Raw genomic sequence first — 13,675 nt, 5'->3', positions numbered from 1 at the left:
CATGATATACAGAAAAAACTTTCTCTAATGCCTCACTGTCCTGTGTGTTTTGGCGCAAGCCAATCACGCATGTAGGACAAATTAAGTGACCAATGGCGGATTTCCACCTAGGTCACCATGTTTTATTCAGGAAGCTCGGCACGCGTACACAGTTACATGCCATTTCGCCCCGGGGCCCTATACACAATCCCTGATTTTCTGCATCCCAAATGGCACCCTAGTCACTATATAATGCTCTACTTTGGACCAGAGCCCTATGGGTGAAAATGATCTCCATGCATGAGGCCAGAAAGCATTCCTTTTTTTGTGGTGTTGTTGTGCAGCAAGCAGCTTGGTTTGGATATTGCTGATTGGGGGTGGGGATTTTGTAGTGGGTGGGGGGTAAAGTGGTGGTGGTGGAGGTCCCCGTTCAATGCAGGGGAGAATAAAATCTGTGTGTGTCTGTGATAGCAACTAACTGTAACTTGTTGCTGAGAAAGAGGAACAGAGGGAAAGAGGGACAGAGAGAGATGCATGATGCATATGATTCCTGATGCATGTTGGATGGACACCTACACTACCGTTCAAAAGTTTGGGGTCACTTAGAAACGTCCTTGTTTTTGAAAGAAAACACTTTTTTTTTTGTCCATTAAAATAACATCAAATTGATCAGAAATACAGTGTAGACATTGTTAATGTTGTAAATGACTATTGTAGCTGGAAATGGCTGATTTGTAATGGAATATCTATCTACACAGGCGTACAGAGGTCCATTATCAACAACCATCACTCCTGTGTTCCAATGGCACGTAGTGTTAGCTAATCCAAGTTTATCATTTTAAATGGCCAATTGATCATTAGAAAACCCTTTGCAATTATGTTAGCACAGCTGAAAACTGTACTGCTGATTAAAGAAGCAATAAAACTGACCAGTCTCAATGTCAACAGTGAAGAGTTGACTCCGGGATGCTGGCCTTCTAGGCAGAGTTGCAAAGAAAAATACATATCTCAGACTGGCCAATAAAAAGAAAAGATTAAGATGGGCAAAAAGCACACAGACACAGGAACTCTGCCAAGAAGGCCAGCATCCCAGAGTCACCTCTTCACTATTTTTTAAAATTTAACTAGGCAAGTCAGTTGAGAACAAATTCTTATTTTCAATGACAGCCTAGGAACAGTGGGTTAACTGCCTTGTTCAGAACAACATATTTTTACCTTGTCAGCTCGGGGATTCGATCTTGCAACCTTTCGGTTATAAGTCCAACACTCTAACCACTAGGCTACCTGCCACCCCAACTGTTGATGTTGAGACTGATGTTTTGTGGGTACTATTTATGAAGCTGCCAGTTGAGGACTTGTGAGGCATCTCTTTCTCAAACTAGACACTCTATTGTACTTGTCTTCTTGCTCATTTGTGCACCGGGGCCTCCCACTCCTCTTTCTATTCTGGTTAGAGCCAGTTTGCGCTGTTCTGTGAAGGGAGTAGTACACAGCGTTGAATGAGATCTTCAGTTTCTTGGCAATTTCTCGCATGGAATAGCCTTAATTTCTCAGAACAAGAATAGACTGACGAGTTTCAGAAGAAGGTTTTTTTTGTTTCTGGAAATTTTGAGCCTGTAATCGAACCCACAAGTGCTGATGCTCCAGATACTCAACTAGTCTAAAGAATGCCAGTTTTATTGCTTCTTTAATCAGGACAACAGTTTTCAGCTGTGCTAACATAATTGTAAAAGGGTTTTCTAATGATCAATTTGCCTTTTACAATGATAAACTTGGATTAGCTAACACAACGTGCCATTGGAAGACAGGAGTGATGGTTGCTGATAATTGGCCTCTGTACGCCTATGTAGATATTCCATAAAAAATCTGCCCATTCCAGCTACAATAGTCATTTACAACAATGTCTACACTGTATTTCTGATCAATTTGATGTTATTTTAATTTGCTTTTCTTTCAAAAACAAGGACATTTCTAAGTGACCCCAAACTTTTGAACGTTAGTGTATGTCCATGCATATTTTCACGTGAAAGAGCAACTAAGACAGGGTGTGAAGTCTGTCACACACAGATCAATGCAGACATCTCTCCTTGAACTCCCAGAACATTGTATTTTGCTAAAAGATATATACTGTACACAGTATCTAAAAAGGATTAACGAATGCATGGGGATGGATGGAAAGCGATCAAGCAGCACAGTGTGAAAAAGGAATCTCTGAGAGCTCACAAGGAGAGGTGGAGATAGAGGGAGCAATGGAGAGACGGAAAAGGGACATGGGAGATACAGAGGGAGGAGAGGAGAGGGGGGGAGATAGGGAGAGAGACAGGCCATTTCGTGATGAGACATGTAGTGTTACAACAGCATTATTGTTACTGTGAAATTAAGTTTGTTTATTAACATCTGCTCATGATGATGATGCCACATGCACCAAAATCAGGCTCGCAAAACAAATCCTCTCCTCTTCTCTCCTCTCCTCTCGCAGTCAGTCGTTTCCCTCCAAAGGCTTCACAGCAACAAAGCAACAGTGCGAGAGAGCCTGGTAATGGTTGCCATGGCAACCATCATGGTAGGTCTGAACCGACCGTTTCGCTCTGGTTATCTGGCGCACGTTTCAACATATTGAGCCTCTGCTCTCTCTGTTTCTCTCTCTACATCTTTCTCGCCATCTCCCTCTCTCTTCCTATCTTTCCTCTCATCTCTCTTTCTCTCTCTCTCTTTCTCTCCCGTCTATCTTTCTCTCCCCATCTACTTTTCTCTCCCCACCTCCTCCTGTGAGCTCACAGGTTTCTTGGAAAACAGCAAGTTGTTTGACGATAATACAGATTGGTCTCCATCTGTCTGTCTCTTTCTCTGTCTGCCTCTGTCTTTCTCGCTTCTGTTCTAATGATATTGTTCAGTTTCAGCTGCTAAAATAAAGACGTGAGGAGGAGGGCATGAGGCAGAAACGTGTACTGGGTCTTTGGTTTCAGATTGGGAGCTGGCGCAGTAGGCTACCAGAGAAAGAAGGAAACATGGGAAGAAGATGAAGTCGTGGATCAAAGTCATTGTTGAGTCATGTCATCTTTACTTCCTGCTGTGACTGAAGTTGGTAGCATATAGATTTAAAAACGGGTATCACGTCCTAAGCTCAAATCTATTTTGGAATCTACTGGTGACAGAAACATGTAAAAACCCTGAAAACAAACATAGCAATCTATTTTCATATACTACAACAACAAAAAATTTAAACTGACCAGCTACTGTGATTAAAACACAACAGAAAAACCATTTCCAACAGTAACTAGGTTTCCATCCAATTGGTGACAGATTTTCAAGGGAATATTCTAGAATCTGCATAAAGAAAATATGTGCATTTCCCCACCAGTGCTACACTACATGGCCAAAAGTATGTGGACTCCTACTCGTCAAACATCTCATTCCAAAATCATTGGCATTAATATGGAGTTAGTCCCTCCTTTGCTGCTATAACAGCCTCCACTCTTCTGGGAAGGCTTTCCACTAGATGTTGGAACATTGCTGCGGGGACTTGCTTCCATTCAGACACAAGAGCATTAGTGAGGTCGGGCACTGATGTTGGGAGATTAGGCTTGGCTCGCAGTCGGCGTTCCAATTCATCCTAAAGGTTTTCAATGGGGTTGAAGTCAGGTCTCTGTGCAGGCCAGTCAAGTTTTTTCCACACCGATCTCGACAAACCATTTCTGTATGGACCTCGCTTTGTGCATGGGGGCATTGTCATGCTGGAAAATGAAAGGGCCTTATCCAAACAGTTGCCACAAAGTTGGAAACACAGAATCATCTCTAGAATGTCATTGTATGCTGTAGCGTTATGATTTCCCTTCACTGGAACTAAGGGGCCTAGCCCGAATCATGAAAAACAGCCCCAGACCATTGAAAAGGTGGCATCCTGTGACGGTGCCACATTGAAAGTCACTGAGCTCTTCATTAAGGCCATTCTACTGCCAATGTTTGTTTATGGAGATTGCATGGCTGTGTGCTCAATTTTATACACCTATCAGCAACAGGTGTGTCTGAAGTAGTGTCCATGTACTTTTGAATATATAGTGTATGTTTCCACCTAATGCGGATTAAATAGATAAAGTAGTACACACAAAATGTACTTTTCCGCTTAAGTTTTCATGTGCCGAATAAAAATCTAAAGCTCAATGTGTTTCCATCGCATTTTCAGCTCTACCGATAGTTGTGTCACAAAAACTGTTACATTGAATAGCAAATGTGCCTACTCTGTGCTTGGCACCTGTGTTCTAGTCAACATCTCGCAGATACAGTGGGGGTAGCCTGTGCGGTTTGTCTAGTCTACATAATGAGATTATTATGGATAAACAACAGTCGAGCGTTGATCATCATGTCGTGTCATCATTGATATTTATAGGAAAGCAGCATTAAGCTCATCACTGTGCACTTTCAGTACCCTATGAAGTTCATCATGACCATTTTCCCGAGTCGTAGTGGGAGGACCATACACCATATCATTGTGTGACTCCAAATTTACTTTGATATGATGGTTATTATATCAATATTTAAGGCGTTTCCACCGCCGTTTCCGGCATAATACATTTTACCGACACAAAAAGATACCATGTCGAACGAACAAATGATCTGCCGGCATTTAAAAAATTACAATGAAACTTCCTGTTTCAATCACAGCGTCGTGATTTGTTTTAATACGATATGACTTCACTCGCATAGAAACTGTGGATGGAAATGTGGTTGCTGACGTTCTAGACTATAGAGAATCGGACATAACATTCCTGGTAGTCTTTAGGCACTGGATTGTGTTTTCCCCACTGTTCTTCCCGATCTCATTGCTCATCAGTGGTCGCATGGTGTACTCCGAGCACTGACGATGCCTGACGATATGACGGGAGACTCCAACCTGAACATACAAATATAAACACCAGAAACAGATGCAAATCTATCCTGGGTAATTTGCTGGGCCATATTTCCTGGGTAATTTGCATGCCACATACACACAGGATCACACTGCATCACACCACACCCATTTACATACTAACCCGATGACGAAGGACAGTGTGGTTTTCCACCCTGTGGTTTTCACTCTCCCTCAGACTGTACCCAAATCCACTCATTCACTGGCCTGGCCCCGGGGCTGGGGTGGTAAGTGGGGAAACCCTGGTGGTGTGTCTGGGCAGCCTGCAGAGTGTGTTTATACCGTCTGTGTGTGTTCCGTGTGTGTTCCTTGCTACTGTGTCTCGGCTCAGATCAGTTCTGACTTAAAGTGGTGCTGTTGATTCGCTGACATAGAGAGAGCTTGCCTGCCTGGTCACAGAACATGAATCATTTAGTCACCAGAGCAGAGCTGGAAATGTCAAGTCTCATCACGACGCAACATACCTCAGTGCCCCAGCAACCACGCTTTTTACATTACACCAACCTAAGTTAAGAGGAGGAGGAAGTCTTGAGTAAAGAGAGAAACTGAGATTTGGATACCGCAGCAGCAGGGGTTGTTCGTGAAGGATGGGAGAGACACTGATACTATCAAGGACTAATCCTATGACTGGGATGAGAAATTAAGACATAACATAACAAGCTTAATTTACGGAGTCAAGAGAAGCTAGTCTCTTGATTCATCTGGTCTCTTGATTCTTTAAGTTAAGTTTATTGAAAACAGTTTTAAAGTAAAACTGTGACTGACTCCATTATTTCTATTAATGAGCATTATTTTCTTGGTCAAACAGTTCCTGTAATTCCACTTTCATTCCTTATCTGAGTTTCCCAGAAACAGTAATCTGCTTTCTCACATGGGGGAAAAAAGAGGGCTGACTCGACCTTGACTGTCAAGTGGGAGACCACATGAGCAAAACTTATTTTGTAGTGTTTCCATTCCTCTAGGGACAGTTTCCTGGACAGAGATTAAGACTAGTCCTGGATTAAACACAATTCTGAATAGCCATTTTAGCCCAGGTCTAAGCTTTATCTGTGTCTGTGAAACTGGCCTTTAAAAGTTTGACTTGAATACAATCTATTTCTGTGTTTTGTTAGCAAATACACAGGCCCAAACTTACCAATAAAGCAGCACAGAGGAGTCATGCACCCATTATTGTAGAGGTGGCACGAGGTACATGAGGATGGAGGAAGTTGGAGAATTTTGCATTTTGCAAACACCTGAAACTGCTTTTTTCCTGCAATCTAGTGCCATAATCATTATGCCTAATTCTATGTAAAAAAAATAAATGTAAAAAAGTAAAGTATATTGTTCAGCATAGGTTATCTAAGCATACCTTTACTGTTCAACTGTAATTTTAATGAGGGTGTCATTCTGACTGTTGTAAATACCACATCTCAAAATAGGTTACTGCACTAATATTCCTTGGATATTACTTCCAAATTTCAACACACTACATTGGATCATAACACACATCATACATTAAAGTTGCCATGGCACCCTAGCAGCAGCCTAAGCAGAGAGCTCCTGTACATTTTGTAATTACAATATTTTTGTTTTAAGAATGAATAATCAATATAGCTAATTAATATCATTAGAATCCACCACAGCATTAATATTGAAGCTGGCAAGTAATTTTGTTTGTTTGGCTAGCTAGCTAACGTTAGCTGGCTAGCTGTTTTGATTTGAATGCCAGCCAGTGTCCGGAGGTTGAGAAGCCGAAAGCAAGACAGCAGAGGTGTGCAGTGATGAGGATCATAGGGAGGACAAGGTTATAAGGCTGCTCTTTAATTATTATTTAAATGTGGTGTGCTTTATGGTGCCATGTTACTGACGTAGCATCATCCAAGTGGGTTGTGGTGCTTAATTTTGACAGCGAGACATCTTTATGAGACCACGCTTCCTGCCTGCCTATGGACCTTCTCTCCCCGCTTGACCACCTCGCGCAGTAATTGCTTGCTTTTATAAAGTCTAGTTAGACAAGCTACTCTAACTTGATTGAGAGCCTGAAATGGCTTGGTAGCCAGTTATGAGGTCGGGAGATTGGGGACCTATCTAGCTGGCTAGCTAAAGCCAACTTCATTAAATTGCTAGGTGGCTAGTATTACAGAGAAACAACAAAACATTTTTTAATGATTTATTCATCAACAAGGAATCAATTGGCTACATATCTTGATCAAATTCATTTGCAAACATACCTCAAGTCATGCTGATCACCGGGAGCTTAAATCAAATCAAAAGCTGTATGTGTCAGTCTGCTACACTCTCTCTCCTCCTCCACTGACGATACTGTCTGCAAGCACTGCGTCCTGCCTAGCACACCTTTGCTCTGTGGTGCGCCTTGGAAGGAACCACTTTACTAGGGACAATAGGTGGGGGTACTCCATTTCAGGCTATCAATCAAAGTCTGTGTGCCCCTCCACAAAATACTGCTGACAGAAGAAGAAAAAAAAATCTGAGGGGGCACGTGCCTTTGTGCCCCCAATGGGCATGACGCCTCTGACGCAGCACCATTTGGGCAGCAACATAGAATTATCCAACATACATCACAATAAACACTCTTAATTAACTTCTTCAGAATCTTTATTACAAGATATTAGACTACTGTACAAATCAGTGAGATAATAGTACAGCACAGTACAACGTACATCATATTAAGACTGTTCTGGAGGATAGTCATTCAAAGTGGTATAGGAGGTGTTCTAGAATACACTAGATCATCTTCAGAACATTGCCATGCATGCATGATTCCATTTCTGCCATGCATCAGTTGGTAATTCAGTGGTAAGAAAAAGCCCTGAACAATGGCAACAACAGAAGAATAACAAAATTAAACGTATAGAAAGCACAACATAAGCAACCATGTTGTCTGGTTATCCCTCATGATATTTGGCACACGTGATAATGCGCAATGCAATAGAAATAGTTTATCAATAGGGATATATTTAACAATCCAGACTTTAGGCCTTTTGATGCCTTACGAACAAGTGATGTACAGTACTGTATAATGTGTATAAATTACTCTATAGATTCTCAGGATGGTAACAAAAACTGATCAGGCGACATCAACATTTATAACAAGTAAAAAAAGGAAAAATCACTTCATTAATTCTGTCATCGTAATTCTCTACATACAAAACTCTCCCTCAGTCAGGCCTTGAGCACTGCAAAAGACTTCTCCAAAGGGTTAATAAATAAGGTCTCTTTATACAGACACGTTATGTTAGATTACAACAAACCATTTCACTGCTTCTTTTCTCCGTTGTGCAACAAAACGTTAGCCTGGTCTCAGATCTGTTCGTGCTGTCTTGCCAGGTCCACATCACGACCAATTGTCACGCCAAACATGACAATTCCACAAGGAGTTGACAAGAGAGCAGAAACCGACTGGCACCCAGGCTAACAGAACGTGGGGCTGCAGATGTAGGAATCTTAATTTGAGCCAGTATGCTACAGCAGGAAAATAATCCTGCAGCAACAGGAAATGTGAATTATTATGTGGATTATAATTAATGGACATTTGTAGGGTTTGATGCATTTCTCATAAGGAAAAATCATGTCTGAAATTTCAAAGTGGAAATTACTAACTTCAGATGCCTTTTTAAACCTCAAATACAATACAAGTTTTACTGCAACAGGGTGATCAAATGAAGATCCTACATCTGTACCATTCCTTATTTACAAGTTATTTATATTATTTATTTGTTTGCACTCGTCATCAGAAGAATCAAGAGCAGAAAGAATGGTAATGTAATATCATATGGTTTGATTGATATAAGAGAGTGTGTGTGTGCTTTAGTTTATTAGATCATTTCTATAGTTTGTTCCCTGATTTCTGCGTTTGTTCGACAGCATTGTCTTCCTCCGTCAGCATCCTCTCCTGGTCACATGGTTTAGACCCTCCTCCTTGAGAGCTATCCCCTCCGGCAGGGTTTTGATCCATCCCTACTCTAATACACCTAATGCTACGAATTAGCTGCTACCCAGGACCATGAAAAGACAGTTTTTAGACTGCTACATTTGTTGGTCGACCTGCTTAGGAGTTATCTACGACCAATAATTGACTAGTGTAAAATGTGTAGGGCTGAAGCAAAAGCCTGCTGCTCACCCAATAGCTCTCTGGGTAGAACGTTGGTCATCCCTGTTTTAGACAAGCTCTATGGGCGTAAACCCTGGCATGACAGCATACACCTGGACGTCTGTATCCATCACCGTGTCTTTCTCTGTCTCCATCTCTGTCTTGGCTGTTTCCCCATCCTGCCAGTATAAGTCCCAGGAGATCACCATCATGAGGACTGGGAGAGGGTCTAGAAGTGCTTGCTGCCATATGGGATAAAAGTGCTTATATACAGTGTCTTTGGATTAAAACTGTTAATTTCGAATAGAAAATGAGAATCAATGTCTTTCGGGGGGGCGGGGGTGGTGTGTTTAAGCCTCCGTCTGTGTTTTCTCTGTCCCGTTTTTCTGCGCCTCGTCAACGCCGCTCTCATCCTCGACGACTGTGAAGAACATGAGGGAGATGAGGAGGAGGAGGAGGCGGTTTGGCACATTATCACATCTAAGAATCTAATCTTTAACTGATATGAATGCATGGAACTCATGCACTAGGCAACAGCACTGCACGGAAGTAGAAAGAGAGAGAGAGAAAGACAAAGAGACAGATGGTGTGTGCGCATTTGCGCATGTGTTACATGAGTTGTATGTAACACATGAAGTTTATTTAATTGGTCATGTATGACATGCACACACACACACACACACACACACACACACACACACACACACACACACACACACACACACACACACACACACACACACAGAATACATTCTAAAGTCCGACAGAATAGCACCATGCATGTGGGTTGGAATATTCAGTGGAACAGCATGGCAACACTTAGCCAAGTAAAACTCAAATCCACGATGCGTTCTATTATTTCAGTGCTGAAATACATCGTTTTTTTTTTATAAAAACGACATTTTATGTAATGTCTGAGCTCCAGTCCGCCCACACTAGTCGCCGGTCAACTCCGTGATGTGAAGTACATTGTGGAGTTGAGTTTTACACATGGACCTAGAGGCATTTCACAGCAGCACGCGCGCACTGCGCATCCAAACTTGTGTTGCAATGCGAACAGAATTCTTAAAAACCACTACCCCATACCATATTCATCAGAATAAACGCCCCATTGAATTGCCGACAGCCTACCATTATTTCCCATCCCATGTTGAGTACATGGACAATGGAGACATCCCCATAACACAACTGAAAATACTTTGGTCATAGTTACCTCGTTTGCTTCTGCCTATCTGTCCAAGTTTGGGCGGGCGTTTGCCCCCCTGCGAGCCGCTAAAGAAGTTGTTGGTGTCTTGGAGGCGACAGGTGAAGGAAAGGTGTCCCTCATCGTCCTCATCTCCATAATGACTCATTTCGTCTTGTAGTACTTCCGACATTTCCAACTGCGTCTCAATAACCAACCAAGGCGCACGAACCAAAAATATGAAGCTCTGCTCGACCTTAGGACCACTACTGTGGCGTTATAACAGCTTGTAACCGCTTATAACGCAGGAGAAAAACAATATAACCTAGGCTACTACCTGGCTGTCCAGTCCTGCTGTCTGTTTACCTCGAAGGCATGTGTCTCCTCTAGTGCGCAACCAAACGGATTGATCCAAATATATTCCTCAATTTCACCTTTCGGAAAGCTTCGGCAACATTATTCAAATTTTCCAATGTGTTCCGCGGTGCGTATTGCTTTGGAAATGCCGGGAGCATGTAGATATTGCTGCGGTGCTACGCCTTATTCTATGATTTCGAGCGGCTAGACCGTCGCACGGAATATCTAAAGAAGAAATGCAAATTAGGGAGAGATGCAAAACACGGCTCCCAGGGAAATGAGGCGTTGGGAGGGAGCGAGAGAGAGAGAGACAGAGCTGAGTGTCTTCTGCAGCCCACAGCAGATACAGAACAGAGAAGATTCCAGTTTGTCCTGACAGGCTGATGTTCCATCTGCCCGCTGGGATCTAACTGAAATCCAAATGACACTAGAATAGTATTTTGTTATAGGCTATGGTCGACTGGAAGACTAAATATTGAGATATTTGTATTCGATATTGATTCATTCATTATTATTGCATGTTCATCAACCTATTAAAGCAACAGAAGCAGGATAATTCTCATCTTGGATATTTCTAAAGGAAATTTAAGTCCAATATGGGCTTTTTCTCCAGAGAATTTTACAGAGATTTTTGGCTGATTTTAAAATCTAATGTTGAGTTGATATACAGGTCTAGTCACTTTATTTTGCCCAATATTGTCTGATGGTCGATCAACCTGGACTTAGGGGTAGACGTGTCATAATAAATGCAAATCCGGGACACTCAAATTAGCACGATGTGATACCTTTCGTATGGTATGTATTCATTTAGGGATGTCCATCATCCATTTCATATATTTTATATTTGACGAATTATAATTCATATGGTATGTTAGAAATTGCAATTCATACAATATGTTATGAATTTGCAAAAAGGTATGATATGTAATGAATTAAATGTTTTTGTGATTAACGTTAGCTAGGTGGCTAACACTAATGTTAGGGTTAGGGCTTAAGGTTAGGCTTAGGGTTAGGCGTTAGGTTAAAGGGTTAATGTTAGGCTTAGGGGAAGGGTTAGTGAAAATACCAAGTAGTAGCAAAGAAGCTAAAAAGTAGCAAGTAGTTGCTAATTAGCTAAAATGCTAAAGTTGAAGTTCAAACCTTTGGGTTGCCATACGTTTGCATTATACGCCCACCCATCCACACTGACCAACCACCCTATTTTTGTTTTTTGAGCTAACTGTCTTATGTATGCATACCAAACATAACATATCACACTCATTTGAGTGTCACGTAATTACATTTACTATGTTACGTCTAGTCTATGAGACCAGGCTGATTTTTTTTCTAGCTGGTATGCCGTGCAATGCCTGTGTTACAGCAGTGTTGTTATGGATACACCCACCTAGTAGACAAGCATGAAGCCTCACCAGAGCATGGCAGTGTTTTCATATGATCAGACAGACAGGCCGTTGATCCAAGGAGCACAGCCATATATATATACAGAGCCTGGTTCTGTTTCTCACCCTAAAAACCATGAAGGCTACCTAAGCTGAATTGGGACATAATGCCCCTTAAGACTTTTATACCTACAATTTGTTTTGTTGTTCTGTTCTGAATTCCCATATGTGACCCGATTCAGGAAACTAGGCGGATGTCGCAAGTCACGACTTCACAGGAGAGCTGTTTGAACGTAAAAAAATGTTTTTAATCAAAATGCGTTTTTTGGCAGGAATGCCTTCTCGAACATGTGAACTTTCATGTACCTTAATATCAAACTTGTATGCCATCTGCAAATACGAATAACATGGTTAAATTGCGAGCCTAGTTGGTTTAGCCACAGAAAAAGTGAGCAACCTTCCAGCTAGCCATGATTGGCAGAGATAATAAGTGGACTCTCTCTCGAACATGCCGAGAGAAGAGTTTTGATTGGTCTGCCATATAGCAAGCGTCTGTCTATTGAAGCTGGTCACTATGTCTAGGTAATCATGTCAAACACATTTAAAACATTTTTATTGCGTAGTAAAATTGCATAAACCTAACGTCAATTTAAAGTGTACTGTTAGCTAGCTAACGTTAACTGACTGACTCGCTAGCTAACATCATGTGTATGTTCTCCACTTTCTGGAGGGCCGAGTTTTGAAATCAGTGGAATTCGAGAATGATAGCTAAGGACATGGAGAAAACATCAGTCTGGATTACATCGTAAAACTAAGGGCAACCATGCATGGCATCAGACAGGAGACGAATCCAACCATGATGTATACTGGTAAAATAGTCTAGCTAGCTACATTTTCAGATATTACACATTTCTAATTTTGACAGAAGGTGGTTTCATTTCAAGTGTATTGTTAGCTAGTTAACGTTAGCTGGCTGGGTCACTAGCTAACGTTGTGTATGATTTTATTCTTCGTATCTCAGACACATTTGCTTGACTAGTTATAGCCATAGAACCTGGTTGGTTAGCTACCTGCAGATTCATGCAGGGTAGTAATGTCATGAGTTGTGATTATGGTCCATTGTTTAGCTAGCTACATGTCTTAACAAAAGACTCCATGCAAGTATCTATTTTAATAGAATGTCACTGTAACTGTTGATAGCCAGAGCGAATTCACCAGCTAGTACGTCTATCTACTCCAATTTCAGACCATGGGTAAGATAGTCTAGCTAGCTACATTTTCAGATATTACACGTTTCTAATTTTGATATTTGCTTGAGTAGTTATAGCCATTGAACCTGGTTGGTTAGCTACCTGCAGATCATGCCGGGTAGTGATGTCATGAGTTGTGATTATGGTCCATTGTTTAACTAGCTAGCTAGCTACATGTCTTAACAAAAGACTCCACTCTAATTTTGACAAAGTATTTTCAAGTTAGTGTACTGTTAGCTAGCTAGCTGACGTTAGTTGGCTGGCTCGCTAAATAACGTTACGTCATGCATTGGGATTCATTGTTTACCAAGCTAGCTATCTAGCTACATTTCTTAACAAAAGACTCTCGTCTTAGTGTGCCAGAGCGCAGAATAACTGATGAAGTTTTGAACACTCAACACCTGTTAAATATGTCCGGTGTCAGTAAACGTCGGCAAGAAAGCGTAATTCAATTGTTGCCAGCAGCACTGTTAAATATCACCAGCTACCTAACTTCATATTAGCTAGCTATCTTGATGTATTTATCAC

At 41.4% G+C, this 13,675-nt stretch overlaps 1 protein-coding gene across 1 annotated transcript; it reads right to left on the bottom strand.

The window, feature by feature from the left end:
• Positions 1-7,465: 7,465 nt before the first annotated feature.
• On the bottom strand, positions 7,466-10,799 carry camk2n1a (calcium/calmodulin dependent protein kinase II inhibitor 1a). The gene is made up of 2 exons (XM_029695010.1): positions 10,192-10,799; positions 7,466-9,399 (listed from the first exon to the last, which is right to left on the bottom strand). Exons 1-2 carry the CDS (start codon positions 10,352-10,354, stop codon positions 9,329-9,331), a joined length of 234 nt encoding a protein of 77 aa, XP_029550870.1. The 5' UTR covers positions 10,355-10,799; the 3' UTR covers positions 7,466-9,328.
• Between the last annotated feature and the right edge of the window lie 2,876 nt (positions 10,800-13,675).

This window comes from Salmo trutta, chromosome 16 (genome assembly GCF_901001165.1).
Source record: "Salmo trutta chromosome 16, fSalTru1.1, whole genome shotgun sequence".
NCBI classification, from domain to species: domain Eukaryota; kingdom Metazoa; phylum Chordata; class Actinopteri; order Salmoniformes; family Salmonidae; genus Salmo; species Salmo trutta.
Note: the sequence above shows the minus strand (reverse complement) of the source record. Positions and strands in the feature narration are given on the sequence as shown.